Here is a 25,614-nt window from a genome sequence, read left to right on the forward strand (position 1 = left end):
CTGCTCCGTGGTCGCGTCTCCAGTGCACACGGCAACGTGGACGGTCTTCACAGCCTCAGGGCCATCACAGCTGGTACCAAACAACCAGAAATGGCTCGATCATGATGGGACGGCTGTGGCCCTGTGGATGACAGGGAGCTGTGCTCACCGTGAGGATTTTCAGACACTTCTCCCCCCGGCAGGGCTGAGGTCAGGCACGGGGAGGACACCGAATGAGCACCGGCTCAGGCTTCCTGCTGCTGCAGGGGAGACATAAAGCCGTGAGAGGTCACCCCAGAGTGGTGGCCTCCCTGGGGCCAGGCATGCAGGGCTGAAGTGTGTTGGGCAGCATGGCCTGGATAGAGGACAGAGACTGACCGTCAGGTCTGCAGGGGCCTCCCTGTGACGAGCTGCAGGAAACCCGCAGGCAGGATCATGGAGGATGTTCCCCGCAAAGACTGAGGCGGAGCCAAAGTCCCCAGGGTTTCCTGCCTCTGCGGTTCCAGCCTGTCTGGGTGGTGACCGCCTCCTTGTGCTGACCCCCCTTCCCCCAGCGCCCTGCCACTTTGAGGCTGTCCCTGAGAAACCCCTCCCAGGATGCCCTGGGCTGGCTCCCCGGCATCTATCCTTTGGTCCTCAGAACTCAGATTCTCACCCTTTCCAGCCTGAAGCTAGGACTCGGATCAGCAAGAAATGACAATGCAGTGGGGGCCCTGGGGCCTGCTCCTGCTTTGTGGCAGGCCCAGAGCTGGGGGAGGGGTCCGAACCCCCTTTCCCCTTATCTCCATCTCTTCCCCTTAGCTGGTCCTCCCCTCCCCTCTCCCAGTAGGACACGCCCATCCCAGGGAGGCCCTCTGTTCCCCCCACTGCCCTCACCTGGGACTTGCCCCAACCTGGCCACCCCCTCCTCATTTCCACCCGCTCACCAAGTTTCATTAACTTGACTTCCTGTGTTTTAGAATCTGGCCACTTGTCCCATCCCAACATCCTTTGCTGTGCCCCTCCCAGCATCACCCCTCCCCTGGTGTACCAAACCTTCGGGGTCCCTCCACCTCCCCTTAAATCCTTATACCCTCCCGCGGCTCCTCACTGTTCGGAGTGCAGCTTGAGCGGCTGACAATGGCATTCAAGGCCTCCTTCTCTAGCCCCTTCTCCTCTGGAGCTTCCCCCTGGGTGGGAAGGGAGGGTCTCTCTGGGCGACACCTGCTGAGTCCTCGAGTCCCAGCGCAAAGGCCACCTCCTCCAGAAAGCCTTCCCAGGCTCTGCACAAGGCAGTCGGAGCTTCCTCTGAACGGTCGGGTTCGGCCTCGCAGCTTTCGGATGTTGGGGACTCTCCGGAGCGCCGCGGCCCGAGGGGTCGGAGGCGAGGCGCCTGGGGAGGTGCTCGTGGAGGGGGCCAGAGGAGGCGGCGTGACGGCCTCGACCAGCCCAGCTCGCGGGGAGCTGACTGAAGGGTCCCCCGAAGGGGCGGGGCCGGGCGGGGCGGGGCCACCCGAGAGGGGGCGGGCGCGGGGCCTCGGGCCCAGCCGGCTCGGGAGGGGCCGAGCGCGCTCGCCCAGCAGAGGCGCGTGGAGTCTCGGCGACCTCGCTCTGCTCGCGGGCTCCGCCACCCCCTGCCCATCGGCACCTGCCGCGCCGCCGTCGCCGGCTTCAGATGGGGAAGGACCAGGGCTTCTCTCGGCACTTTCGGTAGTTTCCCCACTGCGCCCGGAGCCCCCGGGAACCGCGCACCCTGGTGCGACGGACCCGCCTCCGGCTGACCTGAAAAGGGGTGGGGCTGGGGCACTGAGGGGCTTCGCTGTTCTGGGTGGGCACCCACCGAGCCTGGCTGGGGGCGGGGGCTTGGGAGGGCAGGCATAAAGCGGAAGGTTATTAAAGGGGCGAGTTCCCCGCGCTAGGCACCCGGAACCCGTCCGAGGCCCTAGGGGTCGGGATCCAGGTCGGGGATGAAGGGCTGGGATTGAAAAGCCCTTTTTCCTTCCTACGACTGGACTGATTGAGGGAACTGGGCAGAGAACAAGGCGGGGAACGTGGTGGAGAGAGAGGACCCTATGGGAGCCCCGGGTAGGAATCTGGAGTTGGATTTAGACCTGATCCCCCAGAGAGAAGAGAACTGACTCTGAGTGCAAGGTCATTGTGTGGCACCCAGAAGAGCCCTGTGGCCACAGAGAAGCTTCTTGGCATAGCAGGGACCTGGGAGTCCTGAGGCAGCCGTAGCCAGGCTGTCAGGTCAAAGGGGCATCAAATCCATCAGCCACAGTGGTCCATGAGACCCCACTGCATCTGGATCTGCTGGGCCAGTCAGTTCAGAGCAGACCCAGGGTTGGGGTGCCTGGGCCAGACTGAGCCGCATGGAGGGCCCACACCAGCCAGAAAGGGCGTCTGGCACACCAGGCAGCCTTGGCTTCCTTCTCAGCCCCAAGAACACCAAGGAGGGAATGGGCCACCCAACTTTCTCCTACCTATGCAGTTGGTGACTCACCTGGTTTCCACTGCAGGGGCAGGGTGGTGGCCGCCACCCTCTTGCTGCTAGAGGGTGGCAGGTTGGACCTAGGGGCTGGGGGTGTTGGGCTGATACCTTCTGGAGCCTGGGGCCGGAGCCAAAGTGTAAGGTAGACAGTTTCCGGCTTGTCATCTCTGCTTTGCCTGAGCATGAGGCATGTGGGGAAGGTGCAGGCCAGGCGGAAGGAGAAGTCAGGCTCTGGGGACCTTGACTGACCATGTGGGGAATGCGACTGAGGCTCTAGATTTTCGGGAACCACTGGGGGTGGGCAAGGATGCGTGTACCAGGCGATGACTCTCCTGGCAGAGCTGAGCAGGCCATCATTCTAACCTCCTGGTTGCCTGGGACATCCAGATCTGAAGCAGAGCTCACTGGGGGGTGGGGGGCAGGCCCTGATGCACCCTCCTCCCCGAGGATCCACATCCCTTCCCTCCCACCAGGTAGCTTAGTGTGTCCACTGACCTTATTAAACTACCCACAAAGATCGGGGGAACTTAGCGGGGGCCACCGTGCGACATCAGAGGCGTTGTATTTCAGCTGTGGCTGCAAGGCCTCTGCTCCCTCCCCTCCTCCCATGCCCTTGGCACTGGCTCCTGGTCGAAAGAACAGGAAAGGGAGCCTTGGGATGCAGCCAGGGAGGCCTCGATAGCAACCAGACCTTCAGGGGCCCTCGACAGAGCCCTGCCACAGTGCGGAGGTCCAGAGGCTGGGCTTCCATCTCAGCTGTGCCGAGGGCAGCCGAGTAACCCTGGAAAGTTAGGGATCCTCTCTGAGCCTCAGAATCCTCTTCCATGGGCCAGGGAGTCCACCAGGATGTTAACTGCTGCCATTACTCAGAAGTATGGGTGGGCCACTGGTAGACCCCCGTTTACTGAGTCTCTGAGTCCCAACCATGTGCCGAGCCCTCGCTGGTCACTGTCGGTCACACCCAAGCTTCAGATCCAGCCCTCAGAGAGCTTCCAGCCTTGCCGAGGAGACCTATGGGCACCAAGGAAACATTCCAGGGTGTGGACCCCAACAAGGGACTGTGTGAGCCTCCCCGCTGCCTCTCATCACTTCCAGGGTGACTCCTTTTAGAGCAGGGTCCACAGTGCCTTCAGCTTTGAAGCCGAGCGCCTGGCTGGCACAGAGAGCAGAGACTTCCTAAAACATGTTGGACAAAACGAGGAAGGCCAGTGTTGGGTGTTGAAGGGCGAGCCCGGTTTAGCTAGAAGAGCAGAGAGTGTGTGCTAGGTGCGGGCCACAGCCCGGGCAAAAGTGTACAAGACAGGACTGGATGTGGTGGTCCTGGCGCTTTCTGAGGCGGCAGCGGTAGAGAGGGCTGCTGGGAGAAGCAAGCTGGGAGCTGGGGAGTCTGATGAGTGTCTGGGCGAAGTCTGACTCCGGAGCGGATTGTGGCTTCAGTTTTCTCCAGCAGAGCTGCCTGGAATCAGGCAGGGAGACGGTGGGTGGTGGGGACCCCTATCTGCTGTTTGGCCTGGTGCGAGGGCATGAGATGAGGGAGTCTGGGAGAGGCCAGAAGTGGGAAGACAGAGGCAAGAGGAGGAACGGGTCCACGGATGGGCTTTGAGGGCACTGAAGGCCCCGAGGCCAGAGTAATGGGGACAGTGGGAACGAGACTTTCCCCGAAGTGCAGCAGGTAGGGCGCCGTGGCCTTCGTGTGGCCGGGCCCGTTGGGGCGCAAGTCCGGGCACTGAGGGGGACACTTGGGGTGTGGGCTGCTGATTCCCCCGCCACCTTTGGGTGGAGGGGAGAGCCGAGGGCAGCGCCCACGAAGAGAAGTTTTTGGGCCGAGGTTTGCCGAGTTCAGGGCGCGATCAGGGGGCGCGCCCCGACTCTGCTGTCCTCGCCCGCAGGATCTTCATCCCCAAGAAGCACCGGGCGCGCTTCGACGAGGTGGTGTCTCAGGGTCTGCTGGGCAAGCTATGCCGCGCCCGGCGGGCGCAGGGCGCGCAGCGGCTGCGCCGGAGCCGCAGCGAGGAACGGCCGGAGCGCCTCCTGGTGTCCACGCGCGCCAGCGCCGCCCCGCGCCGCCCCGACGAGCCTCCCCAGCGCAAGGCCGCCTCTCTGCTCGGCAGCCGCGCCGGCCCCGGGGGCGCGCGCAGGTACCCGAGACGCGTGGGCGCGGGCTGCGGACGCCTCTCGGTCGGTGGGCTCGGCACGGAGACCCGGGCGGAGGGCGCGGGGGCGAAGCGAGGACAGCTGGGGGTTGGGGTCCAGGAGAGGTGAAGGAGAGCGGGACGCTGGACGTCGCCATCTCCTGCACCCCCCAGGCTCCTCTCCCCAGGGGAAGGCGTGCTGCCCGCCCCCCACCCGCCCCTTCTTTCTCCCCAGGACGGTCCGAGTCTACAAGGGCAACAAGAGCTTCGGCTTCACGCTTCGCGGCCACGGACCTGTCTGGATCGAGTCTGTCGTGCCTGGTGAGGTGTGGGTGGGTTGTTCAGGATGGGGTGAGGGAGTCTGTTAGGCCGATGCTCAGCAGCCCCTCCCCCTTTCAGGTACCAACCTCAAGTAGCCTGTGTCCTCTGAGTGTCCCAGAGCAGCAGATCCAAATCATCCACCTTCCCCAGTCAGGGCGAACCCCCTCCAAGTTCAGGGTCACCCCTGCGCCACGTGAGCCAAGTTCTCCGTCCAGATCTTTCCTATGTCCACAGGGAGGGCAAGGGGCACTGCCTGAGACACGGGGTCAGCCGGGACAGAGCTGATGCCCGCCCAGGCTGAGCCCCAGACAACATTCCCATTCCCTGGGAACTGCGCACTGGCTGGGCGGGCAGCAGGGCTTCAGGGCCTCTTCCCACTATCCAGCCCCCCAGCCCCCCAAATCTGGACTCCCCTCCTCCTCCCACCTGGCCAGCCCCTTCTTGCTCCTGGAATGGTGCATCTTGAAAAAGGCAGTCTCCTCAGTGAAGGAATTCCTTCTTCCTACCCTTCCAGTGGAGCGTTGAGGGGAGGGAGGGAAAAAAACCCATTTATTGTGGAGGCAGCCCATTCCCTTGTGGAAGGTCTCCGTGGACAGACATGTCTCCTGGTACCGAATTGATCTCTCCCTCCCTGTAAGCAGCCCACAGGGCTGGGTCACCTGCTCTGTCCTGTCCCCATCCCCTCCCAGCACCTGAACATGATGTGCTAGTGAACCAGCCCCATCGGTGCCCCTGCTGATGCTGAGTTCTTTCTACCCTTCTGCATCTCACATCTCCAGTGCATGGATTTGTGAGAAGGGCTCTTCTGATCGCTGGGAAGGTGCCTCAGTGCCTTTGCATCACTGTTCCGGCCTTCGGATCATTCTGAGACCCAGTCCATCTTGGATTTGTACATCACTAAGTCATTGACACACTGTTGTAGAGAAAAGGCCCAAGGCTGCTCTCTGGGGAGCTTCCTCTAGACATGATTAATTTCTCCTCTTTGGATATGTCTCTTCCAACTTTGCCATCACCCCCACCCCCACCTCCCTGCCTCTCCCACATGTGTAGCCAGAGATACTTGGCCTGGGGCCATGTTAAAATCCAGGGGTGCTGTTCTCCCCAACCCAACCTCCAGGCTGGTAACGCCATGCCTTCCTCGTCACAGGAAGCCAAACGGGTGCTTCGATGGCAGCTTTTACAGATGGGGATACAGGCTTGAGGGACTCTGGCAAATCAAAGACTAGAACCCGGGGTCTCCTGACTCCTGATCCAGTGCTCTTTCATCCCTTGCTACTACCTCTCTGGCCTTTCCACCCCAGCCTGGCCCACGCTTCCAGGCAGGCCATGTTGGATTTGTCACCATCGCCCTCGCCCCTTTTTCAGTCCCAGGAAAAAAGAAACCCCTGGCCCCCTCTGTCAGGAAGTCTTCCCTGATCATTCCCCTTCCTCTCCTGACGAATCCCACCTCAAGAGAAAACCAATTGCTCACAGTCTGAGAGTATATTTAGGCATCTATCATTTCCCCCCACTTGCTTCCAAATCATATTTAGAGTGATGAATAATGAAAGAGGCAGAAAGAAAAAAAAGTCTGTATCCACAGGAGCAAACTTAGCAGCTCCCCCTTCTCCAGGTATCAGGTACTGGGTTAGGGCTGACCTGCAGGGCCATTAAGGCAGAGTGAGAATTAGCTGCTCCCATGTGCTGAAAATGTAGGTTTTATTATTCAGACATGGTGAGGCCAACAGGTCAGGAGATGACTGCCATTAAAAGGATGGTGTGTTACAGCTCCCAAGAGGAAGGGGCACGGCGCACCATGCCACAAAGGGCCACACAGGGAAGCACCAGGATTGGTCACGAGGCAGAGGGAGCAAGAGAAAACGTGCGCAAGAGTCCTTTTTTTTTTTTTTTTTGTGAAGAAATGGGTGAGGCAGGGTAAGCCAGCTAAGCGGGTTTACCTGGACTGTGCGAGCCCCATAGACGAAGGGCAGCGGGATGGGCTTGGGATTGGTTGGCTGGCACGGGAAAGGTGCACTTGCAGACCAGTCACGTACCATCTCTAGGGATTGGCTAGCCCTCTAGAGGGACAGTCCCTCCAGCGTCAGCAAGGTCCCAAGATGTCGAAACATGATTAACTCTTCATGTTTCCCAGCCTGAGGGAGGAGCTTCCCTCTAGACACATTTTCTCCTAGTGACAAAGACACAGAGGAATTTATGATGTGGACCTTCGTACGAGGGGTCGAGAATAGAGTGTAGAGTAGGGTCCTCTGCGGTGTGCACACCTTCCTTTTCTGCTCTCCTCCCCCAGCTCAGGGCTGACCGGTGGTCCACGCCGGGTCCCGAGCACTCCCACCCTCGCCAGGCTTCGAGCAGCTCCCTGCTTCGAGCAGCTGGGAGCAGAGGGGCGCTGGCTCTAATGTGGGACTGCTGGCCTGAATTTGGCTCTCCTCTGCCACCCATCCCACTTCTCGCCTGTAAAACAGGAGGACGACACAGGGATCCCTGAGTGGGTCACCGCTCAGCTGACCGCACCCTGTCTCCTTGCTTCCAGGGAGCCCGGCTGACAATGCTTCCCTCAAATCGGGTGACCGGATCCTCTTCCTCAATGGACTAGACATGAGGTCAGAGGCTATTGGGGTCACTGGAGCTTGGTGGCAAACAGTCCCCAGGACTCCTGACTCTTGGGATACCCCGGCCATGGGCCTCTGACCAGTTGGTCCCCAGTGTGTCCCTCTTCTCACAGGAAGTCTTGAATCCACCCTCCCACCCTCTCCAGGATGTCATATCGTCCTTCCAACCAGGAAACACCCCAGCTCCATGCAGGGGGCACAGAGTTGAATGGATCGTGTGTGTCTTACCCTTAAGAGGGGACCCTGCCCAGGGGTGGCGTGGTCATGACCCCTTCTGTACCCAGAAGTGTCCAGCTGGCCCTGGGCCTGGAGCTTCTCCTGCAGAGGAGATTAACAAGCAGGAGAGGCAGGGCCCTGGCTTCTGGTCCTGGCCCAGCCGTGGGCTTGCTGTGTGGCCTCCACCGGCAGGACAGGGAGGTCTGGCGGGTGGCTTTGGGCAGGGCTCATCCTGGGCAGGCCCTCCTGGGCCATCTCTGCTCGGCAGGAACTGCTCCCACGACAAGGTGGTGTCCATGCTGCAGGGCAGTGGTGCAATGCCCACGCTGGTGGTGGAGGAGGGGCTCGTCCCATTCGCCAGCGGTGAGACCCCCACTGGCCCTTGGCCGCCTTGGCCCACATACCCTGCTGGGGTCACCATGGGTGGGATTTATGATTCTACAGAGGACTCTGCTTGTCCCCCATCTCTGCAGCTTCCCTCTCCAGGTGGTGCTGCAAAACCCAGTGGGGTGGCCTCCCTCCCCTAATGGGGCACATCCCCAGGTGTGCCTCCCAGTGCATGGCGCTCACCCAAGTTCGGGAGGTCCCCTGGCCCCAGCTGCCAGGAAAACCGCGCCTGGCCTGGGGACGCTGGGTCACCCGGGCCTCTCCTTCCCGTGGCCCCTGCAGACTCCGACTCGATGGATTCTCCCAACCCGTCGTCGGCGCTCACCTCCCTGCAGTGGGTGGCGGAGATCCTGCCGTCCAGCATCCGGGTGCAGGGCAGGACCTTCAGCCAGCAGCTGGAGCACCTGCTCACGCCCCCCGAGCGCTACGGGGTCTGCCGGGCCCTCGAGAGCTTCTTCCAGCACAGGTGGCTGGGCCAGGGTGGTGGTGGGGACCTGCCCGGGGTAGACCCCGATTCCTGCCCGGTCTCACCATCGGGGTCTCCCTGCCTGAGCTTCCTAAGCCCCCTTCTCCTGAGGGAAGCTCAGAGGACCTGAGTTGGGGTGGGGACCATCGGGGCTGCCCTAGAACAAACCCTGACTCTGAAACCTCCTAGCCAAGTGCCCTGGGCGAGTCACAGCCTTCTCCGTAAAGGGAGGCAGGCAGCGCCCCCTGCAGGGTTGTTGGCGGGACCCTCACAACACCCCCACCGCGGGCACTTGCCACCAGCCCCGCCCTGTGAGGCTTGGGTTAGCGCCTTTCTTTTTGCACCTCAGCAGCAGCAGGAGTGTTTATCACACGTCCCTGCAAAGCCCATCACTTGTTCATTCCCTTTTTTTGTTTAAACAAAAATGTATATTTGTTGAAATATAATCCACATATCATGCAATTCACCCATTTGAATGTACAATGCACTGGTTCTTAGTATATTCACAAATATGTGTAACCATCATCATACTCAATTTTAGAACACTTTCATCAAAAAGAAAGCCCAACCCTTTCACTATTGCTCTCGCCCCCTGCCGCTCTTCCTTCACCTTAAATAACCACTAATCTACTTTCTGTCTCTGTAGACTTCCCTGTTCTGGACATTTCATATGATGGAATCATACAATATGTGGACTTTCATGTCTGGCTTCTTTCATTTAGCATGTTTTCAGCATTCATCCAAGTTCTAACACCCCCAGTCGGTCCTTATATCCATGGGTTCTGCATCCATAGATTCAACCAACCACTGAACAAATATATTTGGAAAAAATTCCAGAAAGTTCCAAACGGCAAAACTTAAATTTGCCAGAGTTCCCTGTTTGTTTTATGTTTTATTTATTTTTTTATAAATTTATTTATTTTACTTATTTATTTTTGGCTGCATTGGGTCTTCGTTGCTGCACGTGGGCTTTCTCTAGTTGTGGCAAGCGAAGGCTACTTTTCATTGCGGTGCGCGGGCTTCTCATTGCGGTGGCTTCTCTTGTTGCCGAGCACAGGCTCTAGGCACGCGGGCTACAGTAGTTGTGGCATACGGGCTCAGTAGTTGTGGCACACGGGCTCAGTAGTTGTGGCGCATGGGCTCAGTAGTTGCAGCTCACGGGCTCCAGAGCGCAGGTTCAGTAGTTGTGGCGCACGGGCTTAGTTGCTCCGCGGCATATGGGATCTTCCTGGACCAGGGCTCGAACCCGTGTCCCTTGCATTGGCAGGCGGATTCTTAACCACTGAGCCACCAGGGAAGTTCCTCTCTGTGAGGCTTAGGTTCCAATTCCTTGTTGATTTTAGACATTGTAAATATCTTCTCCCATTTGTTACTCTATTGTTACTTCCATTATATCTAATATTTTGTGTGTGTGTGTGTGTGCGTGTGTTTGTGGTACGTGGGCGTGTGTGTGTGTGTGTGTGTGTTTGCGGTACGTGGGCCTCTCACTGTTGTGGCCTCTTCTGTTGTGGAGCACAGGCTCCGGACACGCAGGCCCAGCGGCCATGGCTCACAGGCCCAGCCGCTCCGCGGCATGTGGGATCTTCCCGGACCGGGGCACGAACCCGTGTCCCCTGCATCAGCAGGCGGACTCTCAACCACTGCGCCACCAGGGAAGCCCCATTATATCTAATATTAACAGCTCCAAGTTGTGCTTCTTTGAACAAGTATTCTTGATTTTGTATCATCACATTCAATACATTTGGGGCCTATGGCTTTGGCTTTTGAATTTTTGTTTAAGAAGTCCTTCCCTGCCCCTTGGTCAAAAGATATCTCCTATTAATTTTATAATTATACCTTCCACACTTTGGTCTTTTATCCACCCGGAGTTCACCTTTATGTGTGGTGTTACATGAGGATCAGTTTTATTTCTTCCATACAATGCAGCGATCAGCAAACTATTTCTAGAAAGGTCCAGATAGCAAATATTTTAGGCTTTGCAGGCCATATAGTCTCCATTGAAACCATTCATCTCTTCTGTTGTAACTTGAGAACAGCCATAGACAAAATATAAACCATAGGCTTATGTAAACCATGTTCCGATAAAACTTGCTTTACAAAAACAGGTGGCAGGCCAAATTTTGGGCCTTGGGCCATCGTTTGCCAGTCCCTGATATAGTGAGTCAGCTTTCCTAATACTTTCTATACGTTTTAATCTTCACAACAGCTCTGTGTGGTAGATGCTTTCATTTTTTTTTTTTTTTTTTGGCCGTGCAGCACAACTTGTGGGATCTCCATTCCCCGACCAGGGACTGAACTCAGGCCACAGCAGTGAGTCCAGAATCCTAACCATTAGGCCACCAGGGAACTCCCCAGTAGATGCTATTTTTATCTCCCATTTTACAGAGGAGGAAACTGAGACAGAGAAATTAGTAGCAAGAAAGGTCACTTGGCTAGTAAGTGGCAGAGCTGGGATTTGAATCTGGGCAGCCTGTCCGCAGAGCCTACCTTCCTGCCCACTTCTCTGTCTTGGGGAGGAAGGGAAGGTCATGAGGCTGAATTCTGTGGCCTGGAAGTGCCCCCTTGTCCACCACCCTGCCCCCTCTGTTGAGCCCCTGAGTCATGAACCCCTTGCTCCTGCACGCCACCCCCAGGAACATCGACACCCTGATCGTCGATGTCTACCCGGTGCTGGACACGCCCGCCAAGCAGGTTCTCTGGCAATTCATCTACCAGCTGCTGACTTACGAGGAGCAGGAACTCTGCCAGGAGAAAATCGCATGCTTCCTGGGCTACACAGCCATGACAGGTAAGCAGCCCCTCCCCCTGCCCAGCCCGCCAGGTAAAGGCCAGATACCTGCTGTTCTCACCTGTGAGGTATTACAGCCAACCCAGGCTCCTCCCACACACAGATGCACCCACTTGTCCTGGAGATGCACACCCAGCACACCGGGGCTGGTCCCACGCTTTGCCCCACGGATGTGCTTTGCCAACTTGACCCTTAAGGCAGCATAACCTTAGACTTTAGACACCCCACCGAACGCCCAGGGTCTCAGGTTTCTCACCCACAAAATGAGGGTGACCACAGTGGCTGTGCTTTGCACCCTGGGAAGTTGGCACAGATCAAGAAGTTCACGTGGACACTGTTTACAGACCTGGATTGTGAGCGCACGGCCAGGTCACACCTGCCTAGTGGGCTCTGGAGCCCACAGACTCACACAAGGGCCTACGGGGCCCCGTGCAGCCTCAGCTCCCCGCGGCTGCCCGTCACTGGGTGCCCCCGTGCCCACACCACGCACGCGCTTCATCACTCGGCTGTGAGCATCGAAAGTGGGCTAAACCCTGGGCACCTGCCGTTCGCCTGCCCGTCTCCTCTGTGCTGGCCCTTGTGCGCCCACCAACCCTAGTCCTCGGGACCCAGAGTTTGTTGGGGGGTTGAGGGTTTGAGCTCAGGTGCAGGCTGGGCAGCAGATGTCCCACACATCTGCCCTGACCTGGAACCTTCCATTTCACTCTGCAGGCCCCTAGGGGCAGCAGCGCCTGCGTGTTGAGACCTGGGAATCAGGGGGTCCTAGGCTCTCGGCACGAGAAGGGCCCCTGAGGGTGGGTTGTGGCCACCTCCGCCCAGCGTCTGTCCTCAGGCTGGCACCCCAGCGCCCCGCCTCTCACCCTAGGGTTCCCAGCTGTCCTGGAGCCGAGCAGGCTCCTCCCTGTGTTTGGAGGCTCCTTGTCAGGCTGAGAGGACAAGGGGCCTGTCTCCCCTTTGGTCCCACAGCAGAGCCAGAGCCCACACTGGACCTGGAACCCGAGCCGGAGCCGGAGCCGGAGCCGGAGCCAGAGCCCGAGCCCCAACCACGAAGCTCCCTGAGGGCCTCGTCCATGTGCCGCCGCAGCCTCCGGTCCCAGGGCCTGGAGGCCAGCCTCAGCTGTGGTGAGGCCCCGGACCAAAAGGCTGGAGTGGGTGAGAGGGCGCCACAGGGCTCGGTTTTCCCACCTGCGAAATGGGCTTGGCGAGATGAGACATCCCTGGGAATGGGCTGAGCAGTGGCCCCTCTGGGCCCACAGGGCTTGGCGGTTCTTTCTCCAGAGGCCCTTGCTGGGTCTGGGCTGGGGCCTGAGTCTTAGAGCTCAGGGGTGGTCACTAGACCCCCGTGTTGTGGACTTGGCCCTCCTCATTCCCCGGCAGGGCCCAGCGACTGCGTGGAGATGCCTCGTCCTCTGATCCCAGGCGAGCGCCAGGCGGGCGATGGTACATCCCTCCCCGAGACCCCCAACCCCAAGATGGTGAGACCTTCTCTCTGCCCTGCTTTTGGTGTCAGTGGGGAGCTGGGAATGGGTGGCCCAGGGAGCTGGGGCAGACCCTGGCCTCCCAGGCCACCCAGGCCTGGCCTCTGAGGCCATGTGAGGGCCACGTGGGGGAGGTAAGGGCAGGCTGGACCCATCCCCACCTCCTCTCCCCAAAGATGTCGGCTGTCTACGCAGAGCTTGAGTCCCGGTTGAGCAGCAGCTTCAAAGGGAAGATGGGGACCACCTCCAGATCCCGTGCCTCCCCACCAGTGCCCAGCATGGCAGGCACGGAAGGTAGGGGCTCGCCAGCCCCGGCTCCCGAGGGCAGCTCTGGCCTCCGGCCTCCCGGCTGGCTGGCTGGGTGTGACCACCACCTCCAGGCATATCCCTGGACCTCCCTCTTCGCTCCGTGGCTATGGGACTGAATGCTGGGGAGCCCTGGCAACCCCCATAGCTAGGGGCCATCAAGGTCCGGGTTGTCCTGGCCCCTCCCATGTCCCCTCTGATCCTCACCTCTGCTACGGATCTAGAAAAGCACAGGGCCGCCCCCACAGGAGTCCCCAGGTTCACATGTGACTGTCCGATAGACTAGGAAGTGCATGCATTTTGCTCTGTGAGTGGCACGGCTGGGAAGATGGTTGTTCACAGACACACATGATGGTTTCTCGGCAGTTCAGAAGGCAGGACCCCGGGGTGATGTTTCTGTGAGCCAAGGGCTTGCTGGGTGTGGGAGGTGCCCCACGACCTTTGGTCTGGAGACCCCCTCACCCTTGACTTGTGTTCAGTGGGTTCCAGGTGGGACCGTGGGATCCTGTGCAAGATGAGCTGGGGTCTGCCTGTCCTGGGGCCAAGCAGTACTCCCCCTGCCCACTCCGGCCTTTGATCACCCTAAGGGAAGCCTGGGGATGCAACGCCATCCAGGGTCTTCCTGCACTGTGTCCAGAGGAGGAAAGGAAGGTGTCCAGGGACACAGAGCCAACCTGCCCTGGGGCCCCTCCCCTCCAGCCCGCACCTGGAACCCAGGTACTGACCCAAGAGGGGTCCTCACGTTCCATCCCCCACCCTAGGACCCAGGACCCTGTCCAGCGTCTCGTGGACCAGCGAGCGGCTCCTGCCCTCCCCCTGCTACTACCCGCTGTGCTCAGAGGGCCTGGCCTCCCCCAGCAGCTGCGAGTCCCACCCCTACGCCAGCTTGGACAGTAGCAGGGCGCCCTCCCCACAGCTGGGCCCTGGGCCCCTCCGCTCCAGCAGCACCCCCAGCCCGGACCCCGGCCGCCCGCCCAGCCGCAGGAAGCTGTTCACCTTCGCCCACCCTGTGCCAAGCCGGGATACTGACCGCTTCCTGGATGCGCTGAGTGAGCAGCTGGGGCCCCGGGTCACCATCGTGGATGATTTCCTGAGCCCTGAGAATGACTACGAAGAGGTGAGCACGCGGGCAGACGTGCAGGGTACGGGGGCCTATATGGGGACAGTGTCCACAGGCTCCTGCAGGAGGCCTGCTGCCCTGGGGATGTGCCCCAGGCTCCCCCTCTCCCTGCCCCAGTCCATCCTAGAATCTGTCCCAGGACACCCCGCTCCCTGGCTGGAGCTATCCCACCCTGGGCTCAAGCTAGGACCCTGTTTGTCCAAGGCCGCCCCATATGCCCTGTCTCAGGTTCCCTACACTCTTGTCGGGCTGTCCCACCACAGCCTCAGGCTAAGCCCCCAGCCTCTCCTGTCCCATCCCCGGGCCATGCCACCCCCTGCCCCAGACTACTCCACTCTCCCTCACCTTGGCCCAGGCTCCAGTCTCCCTGGGCCCAGCCTGACCCTCCCCTTGCCTTGCTCTGTCCCCCCAGATGAGCTTCCACGACGACCAGGGCAGCTTTGTCACCAATGAGAGGAGCAGTGCCAGTGAGTGCATCAGCAGCAGTGAGGAGGGCAGCTCCCTGACCTACTCCTCCATCTCCGACCACATCCCCCCGCCCCCACTCAGCCCCCCGCCACCGCCACCCCTGCCCTTCCATGACCCCAAGCCCAGTTCCCGCACCCCTGATGGCCCCTGGGGCCCCGCTCCGACGCTGGCCAAGCCCCTCACCCAACTCAGCCACCCAGTCCCTCCACCACCCCCGCCACCCCTGCCCCCACCTGTCCCCTGTGCGCCCCCCATGCTGTCCCGGGGCCTGGGCCACCGCCGCAGTGAGACCAGCCACATGAGCGTCAAGCGCCTGCGGTGGGAGCAGGTGGAGAACTCGGAAGGCACCATCTGGGGACAGGTAGGTGACCCGGGGGCCAGGAGTGCTCTGCGCCGGGGGAGGTGGTCTGGACAGCAGCAGTGAAGGCAAGACCCTTCTCCAGGCCTCTTCCAGCGTCAGCTGAACATCCTCTGGTCGTCCCCATGCTGAGCAGAGGATGAATGAAGGCCCAGCCCATGAACACGCCCACCCTTGGTGGCTGACACAGGCACCGAAGCTCAATCTGTGTCCCTAAGCCAATGACACACTGGGGACATCCAGAAACAGCACCACACTCACCTTTGAAACCTATCACTTGAGATTTGGACAGTTCCCTTAGGCTCTTAGAGCCAAGAGAAGGACATCTGGTTAGAGAGTCACAGACCTTCGAACTGTCCGCCAGTCTACGATCAGTAGTTTATTCACAGGAGCCAAGACTGAAGGATTCTTAAAAGGGCAGCTGTTCCGAACCCCTGCACACCAGCCTCCACCCTTTCACTCTGATGCTTGAACTTCCTCCCAAACAACACTGCCAATATATACTTGAACCCCTTTAGTGATGGGGAGCTCACTACCCGTCAAGGCATCCCTTTCCTCACTGGACAGTTTTCACCATCCATCCTTGTATTGCTCTGAAATTTTGTCTCACCAAGATTCCCATGTCCTGCTTTCTGTCCTGCCCTTTGAAATCAGGCAGATCAAGTATATTTCCTTATCCACAGACCAACCAGCCTGTCCCATGAGCAAGGTTCACCCCATCCCTGTTCTTTAGGTCATTCCCCTAGAATGTGGTTTCTAGCCCCATAGTCTGTCAAAGGGCAGGTCCCAAATGGAACTCCTAATGGGGCTTCACCAGTTCAGAGGAGAAAACAGTGCTCTCATCTCCTTTGACCTGGACATCATACTCCTTTTAACATGGCCTGGGAACCCTCCAGCTTCTGGGGCTGCCCCATCGCAGTGCTCATTCCCTCCGTCATCCTCAAGCCTAGTCCCTTCCTCTTCTTGGGACCAACAGCATGTCCTTACATGCAGCCACCCTCCGCTGGGGCATGCTTGTCATTTTTTCCCATTGCCACGTCCTGGGTCCCAGTTCTGTCTCCTGCCTTCCCAGCCAAGTTGGCCTCAGCCCACACCTCCAAGGGAAGCTTTCCATGTTGCTGGTAAGGATGCTCGGCAGGACAAAGTCACAAACTGGGACCTACTGGGTCCCCTGGAGACCTCACTCCTACCAGCCTCAGATGGTCCTTGAAGCCTTGCTCTGAAGAGTGGTCTTTCCACTGGATTCTGAAGGTGGACACAGGGACAGAGGTCATGCACATGGCCAAGTCCAAATCCACGCCAGGTGTCCCTGGCCTGCAGCCATGGCCCTTCTAGACTGTCACCTCTCACCCAGGTCATTTGTTAAAACCACGTGTCCAGTTCCTAGCTCCTGGCATTTCCCTGCTTTAGTTTCCCCAGAATCGGGAACCCACAGCAGCTCTGGTGAACTCACTCAAAACAGACCCAGACCCCTTAAGCCTCCTTGGTCGGCTCCAGCCCCTTTAGAGCCCCTCTACCCCCTGCTCCAGCGCAACTTGCTGGCTTCTGCGTGGAGAGTGCTGCAGGTGTGAGTGTTGTTGACCACAGGAGGGGCCGGCTCACCGCCTGATAACTTGGATGATTTAGCTTCTCCTGCAGCCTCCTCCTGCCGCCGGGTTTATCCCAGGGCGTGATGAAGGCTCTCCCTCCTGGAGCTCACAAGGCAGCCCTTAGAGGGTGGGGGCGGTGGAGGGCGGCAGTTCTTCCTCGCTCTGAACCTCCCCCTCCCTCGCAGCTCGGGGAGGACTCTGACTATGATAAGCTGAGCGACATGGTGAAGTACCTCGACCTGGAGCTCCACTTTGGCACCCAGAAACCTGCTAGTGAGTGGCCTGAGGGTGCTAGGGGAACCCAGATACCAGGTCCTCTGTGGCAGCCCACCCACTACCTTCTGTGGCGTCCCAGGGCTTAGAGTCCCCACGGTCTGCACGGACCGCCATTTATTTACTGTGTCCCTGAGTTATTGAACTTCTCAGAGCCTCAGGTTTCCTACCTCAAAATGGAGATAATAAGAGCTGACATGTGTTGCATGCTTACCAAATGTCAGACACCCTTGTTTCTAAATTAATCCTGTGACAATTCTGTGAGGTAGGGACTGTGATCCCCCCAACCTCCTGATGAGGAAGCACAAAGGGGCTAGGTAATTTGCTCCAAGTCACACAGCCACAATAAGGTAGACAGATATCCCTTCCAAGGCTCTCTCTCCCATTACCCCTCTCAGGGTATCTCCCTGTAGTTGTTGGGTGGGGCTCCAGGCAGCCAGGGATACTGTGTGTGGAAAGTGGTCCCGGGATTGAAGAGAAAGGCCGTTGTCCGTCCAGGAAGCATCCGCGAGGTCGAGAGGTGATTGGTTCTCCTTATGGGGCCAGCTCAGTCCCAAGGGCCCAGGAGAGAGAGGATGGGGGGCGGGGAGCGGACACACGCCACATCACGCACACTGTGTTAGACTGGACCCCAGAGTCCACGAGTGAGGGGAGTGTGGACACATGGAGCTGATTCAGTCAAGTCCATGGTCGGGGGCGTCTGGGCTGTGGGGTGTGGCCACACCCCTCATGGGCCCTCGCACAGCAGCCTCAGCCTGGCGTCCCCTCATTAAACCATCAGTTTCCCTTCCAGAGCCGGTGCCCGGGCCTGAGCCCTTCAGGAAGAAGGAGGTGGTGGAGATCCTGTCCCACAAGAAGGCCTACAACACCTGTGAGGGGCTGGGGGTGCCGGGTGGTGTGGGGGGCACGACGCGACCCCCCACCGGGCCACCGAGCCTTTGATCCACCCCGGTGGATGATCGAGATTAGGCCGTGGGGGCCCCAACACCTGCCTCCCGCGCGGTGAAGACCCTCTCCCAGGTCCCACGGCCAGCCCGATCCCACCGGGCGCAGGTGCCGGCCTTGGCTCCACCCCCATAGGCCCCGCCCTCATCCTGTAATCGGCTCCCCAGTTCCGGCCCCGCCTCCAACCGCATACCCTACTCTTCCCGTCTCAGGACACTCCCTAGTTCCCTGGCCCCAACTCCGCAGGCCCCGCTCAATTCCACGTCTGTCTCTTTGAGAACCCCGCCCTCGCCCCTCAATAGGTCGCGGGAAGGACCCTCCCCTCCCCTGGGCAGGCTCCTGCTCCGCCCCGGTTCCTGGCCCCCCGTCCCCCGACACACCCAGGAGCCAGGGTGGATCTTGAAGCCCCGCCCACTCCCCGCCCGGGCCCTGCCCCGGCTCACCCTCGCGGCCCCGCCCGCAGCCATCCTGCTGGCGCACCTGAAGCTGAGCCCGGCCGAGCTGCGGCAGGTGCTAATGAGCATGGAGCCCCGGCGCCTGGAGCCCGCGCACCTGGCGCAACTGCTGCTCTTCGCGCCAGACGCCGACGAGGAGCAGCGCTACCAGGCCTTCCGCGAGGCGCCCGGCCGCCTCAGCGAGCCCGACCAGTTCGTCCTGCAGGTGCTGCGGCCGTGACCCCCGCCCGGGATCAGGGGCGGCTGCCCAGCGGCCTCGGCCTCCTCTGTCGCGGCTTTCGCTTTGTGCCTTTGTGCGTGGGTCTCGCTCCCCTCCCGCCACCGCGTTCACGCCTGAGTCCCGGTTTTACACCTGTAACAGCCAGTTCTCACTCAGGGTCCAAGGTAGATGGGATGAGGGTGCCCCCTAGAGGTTGTGCTTGTTTTCCTAAGGGAATACCGGGCAGCCCGCTGACCCCCACGCCCGGCTGCCCCGGGGCAGCGGGTCTCCCGGCGGGATGGATGAATCCTGGCCCTGCCTTCCCGTCAGATGCTGTCGGTTCCCGAGTACAAGACCCGCCTGCGTAGCCTCCACTTCCAGGCCACCCTACAGGAGAAGACAGAAGAGATCCGGGGCAGCCTGGAGTGCTTGCGCCAGGCCTCCCTCGAGCTCAAGAACAGCCGGAAGCTCGCCAAGATCCTGGAGGTCAGAACCGCCCCTTCTCAGATCACTCTACCTGCCCCTCTGTCCCCTGGGGCTTCCAGCCTGGAGGTTCATCCAGAGAGGGGCCAGGGCGTGGGGCAGGACCTGCCCACCTTTCTCTCCACAGTTTGTGTTGGCTATGGGCAACTATCTCAACGACGGACAGCCCCAAACCAACAAGACCACGGGCTTCAAGATCAACTTCCTGACGGAGGTGAGGGGGCCTGTCAGACAGTCACTGATTTGTTTGCTCTACCATTGAGGCCCTTCCCCACCCCCATCCCCCCCGGAGGAAGAGCTGGCTGCCCGCAGGCCAGGATGTAACAGAAGCAAAGTTTGGGGGTTGAGGGGTTGGGGGAACAAGGTGGTGTCTCCAAGCCAATCCTCAAGATCTGGAAAAATGGAGTGGTGGGAGAAGAGAAGGGCAGGGAGGGAAGGCTCCAGGAGGAAGGGGCGAGTCCCACCTGGTGGATTCTGTGCCCTCAACACCACCACCACCATCAGGCCAGTCCTACCCCAGAAAGATCTAGGATCAGAGAAGGGACAGCTCAAATATCCAACCTTTCCCCTGTGTTTCTGGGACTTTCCCCCATGACGCCTTTGGTTGTTTTCAAAAAGAGAAAGAAAAACTCCCTTTATAGATATGAATGGTTTAGGGTGTCTGAGGCTCAGATGGGCCACAGATGGTTCAGAAAACCACAAAAGGGAAGAACTGTGAGTGATGCTCCCCGCTTTCCCTGGGGTTAGAGAATCTTGGGCTCTATCTTTTGACAAGGGCAAACTCACAAGGACAGAAAAACCTAGGGTCCTTCCCTAGCTGGGGGCTGGGGGCCTGGTTCCTGAGGGTCTCAAAGATCTGGGCCAGGAAACAGGCCTGTGGCATCCCAGCAGATGAGAGCTTCAGAGTTAAGTATTACTAGCCATCAGCTTATGAGCTTTGGAGTTTGAGAGTGTCGGGGTCCAGGAACTGACGCCACAGCCCAGGGGAAGCAGGGAGGAGAGCACTTGAGCCCGTGTGATCAGGAATCTGATGGGGTCCTTGAGGAAGATATATGTTGGGGTCACTTGCAGCTGAACTCCACCAAGACGGTGGATGGGAAGTCCACCTTCCTGCATATCCTTGCCAAATCGCTGAGCCAGCACTTCCCGGAACTCCTGGGCTTTGCTCAGGACCTGCCCACCGTGCCCCTGGCTGCCAAAGGTAGGCTGGGTGGATGGGTAGGGAGGCAGAGGCACCGCTGTCCTGGGCTGAGAGGGCAGCCCCACGAGGCTCTGTTGCCTACCCTACAGTGAACCAACGGGCCCTGACCAGTGACCTGGCTGACCTCCACGGCACCATCAGTGAGATACAGGCCGCCTGCCAGAGCATGTCCCCCACCAGCGAGGACAAGTTTGCCGTGGTCATGGCGGTATCCTGTCCCAGTGCCGCAGTGGACCCTAGGCGGGGGGGGGGGGGGCCAGGTAGAGCTGGCTGTAGCTCCAGTGGCCAGCAGAGATTCTGGGCAGAGGCTGCTCTGGGTCCAGGGGCTCTGGAAGGGGGTCCGCCTTAGGTCATTTAGAATCTAAGTGCTTATGTCAAGTCTGTGTGTAACTGAGAAGGAGCTCTTTTTTTTTTTTGCGGTACGCGGGCCTCTCCCTGTTGTGGCCTCTCCCGTCGCGGAGCACAGGCTCCGGACGCGCAGGCTCAGCGGCCATGGCCCACGGGCCCAGCCGCTCTGCGGCAGGTGGGATCTTGCCGGACCGGGGCCCGAACCCGCGTGCCCTGCATCGGCAGGCGGACTCTCAACCACTGCGCCACCAGGGAAGCCCAAGGAGCTCTTCTGATTGGCTGCATCGCCCCCTCTGTCCTCGGGGGTGGCAGAGTCCAGGCTTAAGTCACAAGATACAGGGAGAGGCTTGTCAGACTTGGCAGGCCTGGCCAGCCAAAGGCAGTCAGGAGAGGGGACTATTCCGACTGAGCACAGACAGTGACAAATGCTATAGAAAGAGAGAGAGACAGAGAGGGGGCCACTCTAAGTGGATGGTTGGGGAAGAGAGGTGGTAGCATCTGAGCAGAGCCAGGAGGGAAGAGAGAGCTGCCCCACAGAGAGAGGAGCAAGTGAAAGGCCTAAGGCTGGACTGGACGTGGCAGGTGTCAGGACGAGGTTGGGGGGCAGTGGGCAAAGGGACTGGAGCCTCTGACCAGGGCATGGTGCCCAGGTGAGCAAAGGGCCTGGGGTAGACTGGAGTGGTCGCTGTTTGGGTCACTGCCCGGGGACCTGCCCCAGGGAGCTGGGGCAGTTTCCTTAACAGAGGCCCATCAGTCCTTCCTGGAGACAGCCCAGCCGATGCTGCGGGCGCTGGACGGGCTGCAGCGGGAGGCCATGGAGCAGCTGGGCAAGGCGCTGGCTTTCTTCGGCGAGGATTCCAAAGCCACCACTTCCGAGGCCTTTTTCGGCATCTTTGCGGAGTTCATGAGCAAGTTCGAGGTGAGCCACGGTGGGAGGCCCTGAGGAGAGAGAAGGGCCATAGTCCAACGAGGGGGTTCCTCTGTGAAGCCCTGGGTGGGAAAGGGCCCCTAGTGAGTGACACGCTCCCCCAGTGGGGCGGAGCCAGTAGGTCTCTGCCCCGGCGAGGGAGGGGGTGGGGGGAGACGACGCAGGGAGGGGGCGGTCCCGGGACCACTGACCAACCCCCGTCCCCACGTGCTCCTCCCTCCCCAGCGAGCGCTCGGCGACCTGCAGGCTGGGGAGGGCACACGCAGCTCTGGGATGATTTCGCCCCTCTCCTGGTGACGGCGGCGGCCTCGCGTCCTCGGCGGCCCGAGCGCGGAGCGGACGCCGCCCGCGTGGCTCGGAGCGTCCCGGGTGCGGGAGTGGGGCCCAGCCACGCGCGCATCTCCAGCTAGCTCAGCCGTCGAGCTCCGGCCGCCCTCGAAGGTGCGGAGACCCCTTCTTGGGGCCGATCCCGGGGCTCCGAGGGTTGGGAGCGCGGGGATGGAGCCGGCACGCCGACTCCCCGGGACGCGTGAACCACCCGCCGCCAGGTCCCGCCGGCTTCCCGCGCCTTGTCCATTCCCCCTTCTCCGCCCCACCCCCGCCCCCTCCCCGCTCCCGGGCCTTCCAGCAAGGGCTGGCTGTGCACGCCCTCAGGACCTCGGGGGTCCCGGGGAGGGGCCGCTGCCACCAGCCGGTGGATTCCGAGATGGCTGCGGCACTAGGGCGGCGTCTTGGCCAGAGGGTGCCCGGCCCCAAGGAAGGCCGTCTGAACCTCTCCTGAGCCTGCTCCGAGTGTGCCCAGGGGACGCCCTCGCGGAGCACGGACCCCGCAGACCTTAGACTGTGGAGAAGGAGGCAGACGCCCTTGAACATGCCACACCAGTGCGCACGATAAGGCCTGGAGGTCTCTCACCCAGCCCAGGGCCTCCTGGGCTGCTTGGACGAAGGCAGGCAGGATGGAAGGAGAGCCCCAAGTACAGGGACCTGGGGGAGGGGGTGGGTGCGCACTTAGCCTGGGTCTCGGAAGCCAGAAGAAACCTCAGCTGGCTGCAGAGGAGAGAAGGCTGGATTGGAGAAGGCAGGAGAGAAGCTGGGCAGAGAAACAGGAAAGCATTAGGAAGACTATATCAGACTGCAGAATTGAAGTTTTCACCCAGCAGACAAACTGAAATCCAGTTTAGAAGTGGTCCCTTGGAAGTGGGGAGTCTGGGAGTGGGAGGGGGGTGTCGCGGTAGGGCAGAGAGAGCAGAGAGATGCTCAGGTGACGGGTGAGCAGGACTTGGTGGCCGGCTGCCAGGTTTCTCGCCTGGGTGGGTGGCGATGATGATGTTCCCTGGAACAGGCCATGTGAGCAGAGCAGGCTTAGAGGCAGTAACACCACCTGGGACATATTTGGGATCTCAGAGTCTGTTTTACATGTGTGTCTGGAGCCCCTGGTGAGGATTGGGGAGAGAGGAGGGAGATACCTGGACGCTGGGAGCAGAGGGATGCTGGGGGCATCCTTTCCTTTCTTTGTTTCATCCTTTCCATTCTCCAATCGACAAATCCTGGATCAGGCAGCTTCCTGTTACCTCTTCCCTTAACTTTCTTCCACAGAAGTCTGAAATGGACTTTAGAAACCATCTTCTGGCTTTTTTTCCCCTCCACTATGATTGAATAGCTGGGGTTGCCCCTGGACAGTATTCGGGACCCATCCAGTTCTACCCGGTCTCCCACAGGCCCCTTGTGGAGGCCATGTATGTTCTTCCTTTGTTCCCCGCTCACAGCCACCATATAAAAATATCTAAACCAAATTGTGTAATTCAGGTGGGGGAAATGAACCCAGATTTGGCTAGTGGAGGGCATTTCTCCCCAGCAGCTCAAGCCGGATAATTTCCATAACTTCCCAAAGCCTTCGTCTCTGAGAAACATGTCAAAAGGTCCATTAAAATCCTAGTATGAGATCCGTAGAGACTGTAGGCTCCACCAGGCCATGAATAGGCATGACCCTCCAGGCCCAGGTGTCCTGTATGGCATTTTCCTGCAAATTAGAAACACACACCCTCTTCAGGTAGCTCCAGCCCCGCGCCAGGGGACTCAGGTTGGCAAGCCAATCGCTAGCTGGGTTTCCTCCCTATAACGCCTTGTAACTGTTACCTATTTCCCACACAATGCTGTGTAACAAACTGTCCCAAAACTCAGTGACTTAGAACGGCAGCCACTACTGCTCTTGAGTCCATGGGTCCTGCTGGGCAGTTCTGATCCGAACTGGGCTCAGTGGACTCACCTGGGTGTCTATAGTCTTCTGTGGGTCAGCTGGGCAGCTTTGCTAGTCATGCAGGGCTCTTGCCATGTCTGGGGCCTTGGTTGGGACAGTTGAGATGGCTTCATGTGGTCTCTCATCCTCCAGCCAAATAGCCAGGACAGTTCACGTGGTAAGGTCAGGGGCCTAAGAGAACAAGCAGAGACACAGAAGACCCCTGGAAGCCTAACCTCAGAACTGTCACACCATCCCTTCCGCCACAGTATATTGTCAAAGCAAGTGACAAGTCCAGCCCAGATTCTAGGAGAGGGGAACTAGGCTCCCCTCTTGATGAGAGATGCTGCAGAACTACATGGCAGAGGGTGTGGATTCAGGGTCAGGTAGAGTCAGGGCCATCGTTGCCATCAGTGTACCACGTACCTCCATGGCCAGGCACCCTGGTGCACATCCCAACCTCCTTCAAATCCTCAGTGGCCCCGGTCCTCGCTGGACCCAGCACCGCGCTGATTACTCATCTTCATGTGTCCTGCAGGTGCCATGCTTTTCATTCTCTCTTACTTAGGCACCCATGAGTTACCTGAGTTCTCTCCAGATACACTAAGTCCAGGGGCACAGTGGTCTGTGTCTGTGCCTGCACCTGCCTAGCAACCAGTCTCCCTTCTGCTGGGGAAAGCTCCCTGTTTTTCCTTTGGGAAATTATCCCTCCTCTGCTCCCAGGCCTTGGAGTGTTGCTGATTGGATTAAGGATGATCTTGTGACTCTGGTTGGGTGGCTCAGAGTCAATTCAAGACTCAAGTTTGAAGTGTTTGGAAAAGGAGGCTCCTTACTTCTGGATGAATTGTTGGGTGTAACGAGGGTGGAATCCTGGAAGGAGCTGCCAGGACTACCACGTGGAGGGCACCTGCCTGGGCGTAAAACCAATACAGAAGAAAAGGAGAGAAGACCACTCCATCCATCTCTTGTCCCTGGATCCAGCTGTGCCTGAAGCAGACATCCCAACTTTTCAGTTTCCAAGCCAACAAATTCTGCCACCACGTGTGAATTTTTTTAATTTCTTTTAATTTTTTGGCTTAGGCTGGTTTGAATGGGTTTCTGTCACTTGCAATGTTAAGGGGGTTGACTAACATACTCATCAACAGATCGTTATAGACGTTCAGTCTTTTAACATTCTCAGTGCATTCTCTTCATTCATAAATGCAATCGCCAATACTATTTGACTGCCTACCATGTGCCAGCCACAATGCTGGGTGCAGATAACCTTATGGATCAGCCTCTCTGAGTTGCGTTTCCCAGGGTTCTATTTCATGGTGATCTACACCCAAGTCAGTTCGAAACCCTATATGTGAGCCAATATGTGCGCCATGCCCTCCGCCCCATTCCTCACCAAATGACAGGGTGTGACAAGCAGGAATGTATTTCTCTCTCAATGATACTAATAAAATAGCCTAGCCCAATTACACACCGCCTTTCCTAACAATCCGTTAATGTTTACTAGGTAGTGTGCTCCACGTTTTTACATATTTCATTTTACTTTCACAGTAACCCTCTCAGGTGGGTTTTGTTATCTCCTTTTTACAAATAAAAAGTCTAAAACTCGGAGGGTTATGTGACTTGCTTGATGGAAAATCAAGTCTGTCTAAATCCAAAGCCCATCCTCTTAGTGGAAATATCTTCTTTGTTTTGCTTAACATGACTTTTAAAAACATCTATCAGCATTCCAGGGGCCACAGATTCTGGTGACTTCGACATAAAGAAAGCCTTTACCTCTTTTCTCACCCCCTTCTATTCCGCCCTGTGTTAATCTGCTTAGGCTACCATAACAAAATACCATAGACTAAGTGGCTTAAACAACA

At 59.0% G+C, this 25,614-nt stretch overlaps 1 protein-coding gene across 11 annotated transcripts in view; it reads left to right on the top strand.

The window, feature by feature from the left end:
- GRID2IP (Grid2 interacting protein) overlaps positions 1–25,360 on the top strand; it is a 28,064-nt gene extending 2,704 nt beyond the window's left edge. Inside the window, exons 1-21 of one of the 11 annotated variants that reach the window (XM_060285254.1) lie at positions 1,524–1,668; positions 4,339–4,587; positions 4,817–4,902; positions 7,433–7,502; positions 7,996–8,090; positions 8,397–8,580; positions 11,214–11,368; positions 12,335–12,520; positions 12,746–12,843; positions 13,023–13,140; positions 13,914–14,269; positions 14,685–15,101; positions 16,873–16,960; positions 17,742–17,831; positions 18,369–18,565; positions 18,890–19,045; positions 19,170–19,256; positions 20,114–20,243; positions 20,333–20,451; positions 21,346–21,510; positions 21,745–25,360. In XM_060285254.1, coding sequence (XP_060141237.1) covers positions 1,634–1,668; positions 4,339–4,587; positions 4,817–4,902; positions 7,433–7,502; positions 7,996–8,090; positions 8,397–8,580; positions 11,214–11,368; positions 12,335–12,520; positions 12,746–12,843; positions 13,023–13,140; positions 13,914–14,269; positions 14,685–15,101; positions 16,873–16,960; positions 17,742–17,831; positions 18,369–18,565; positions 18,890–19,045; positions 19,170–19,256; positions 20,114–20,243; positions 20,333–20,451; positions 21,346–21,510; positions 21,745–21,816 — 3,153 coding nt within the window. In that variant the 5' untranslated portion in view covers positions 1,524–1,633 and the 3' untranslated portion in view covers positions 21,817–25,360. Of the gene's footprint in view, positions 1–1,523; positions 1,669–3,197; positions 3,512–4,338; positions 4,588–4,816; positions 4,903–7,432; positions 7,503–7,995; positions 8,091–8,396; positions 8,581–11,213; positions 11,369–12,334; positions 12,521–12,745; positions 12,844–13,022; positions 13,141–13,913; positions 14,270–14,684; positions 15,102–16,872; positions 16,961–17,741; positions 17,832–18,368; positions 18,566–18,889; positions 19,046–19,169; positions 19,257–20,113; positions 20,244–20,332; positions 20,452–21,345; positions 21,511–21,744 lie in introns of those variants that run through there. The other 10 variants (XM_060285256.1, XM_060285257.1, XM_060285250.1 and 7 more) reach the window with 10 other exon arrangements.
- The last annotated feature ends 254 nt before the right edge of the window (positions 25,361–25,614 follow it).

Source organism: Globicephala melas, chromosome 15 (assembly GCF_963455315.2).
Source record: "Globicephala melas chromosome 15, mGloMel1.2, whole genome shotgun sequence".
NCBI lineage: Eukaryota > Metazoa > Chordata > Mammalia > Artiodactyla > Delphinidae > Globicephala > Globicephala melas.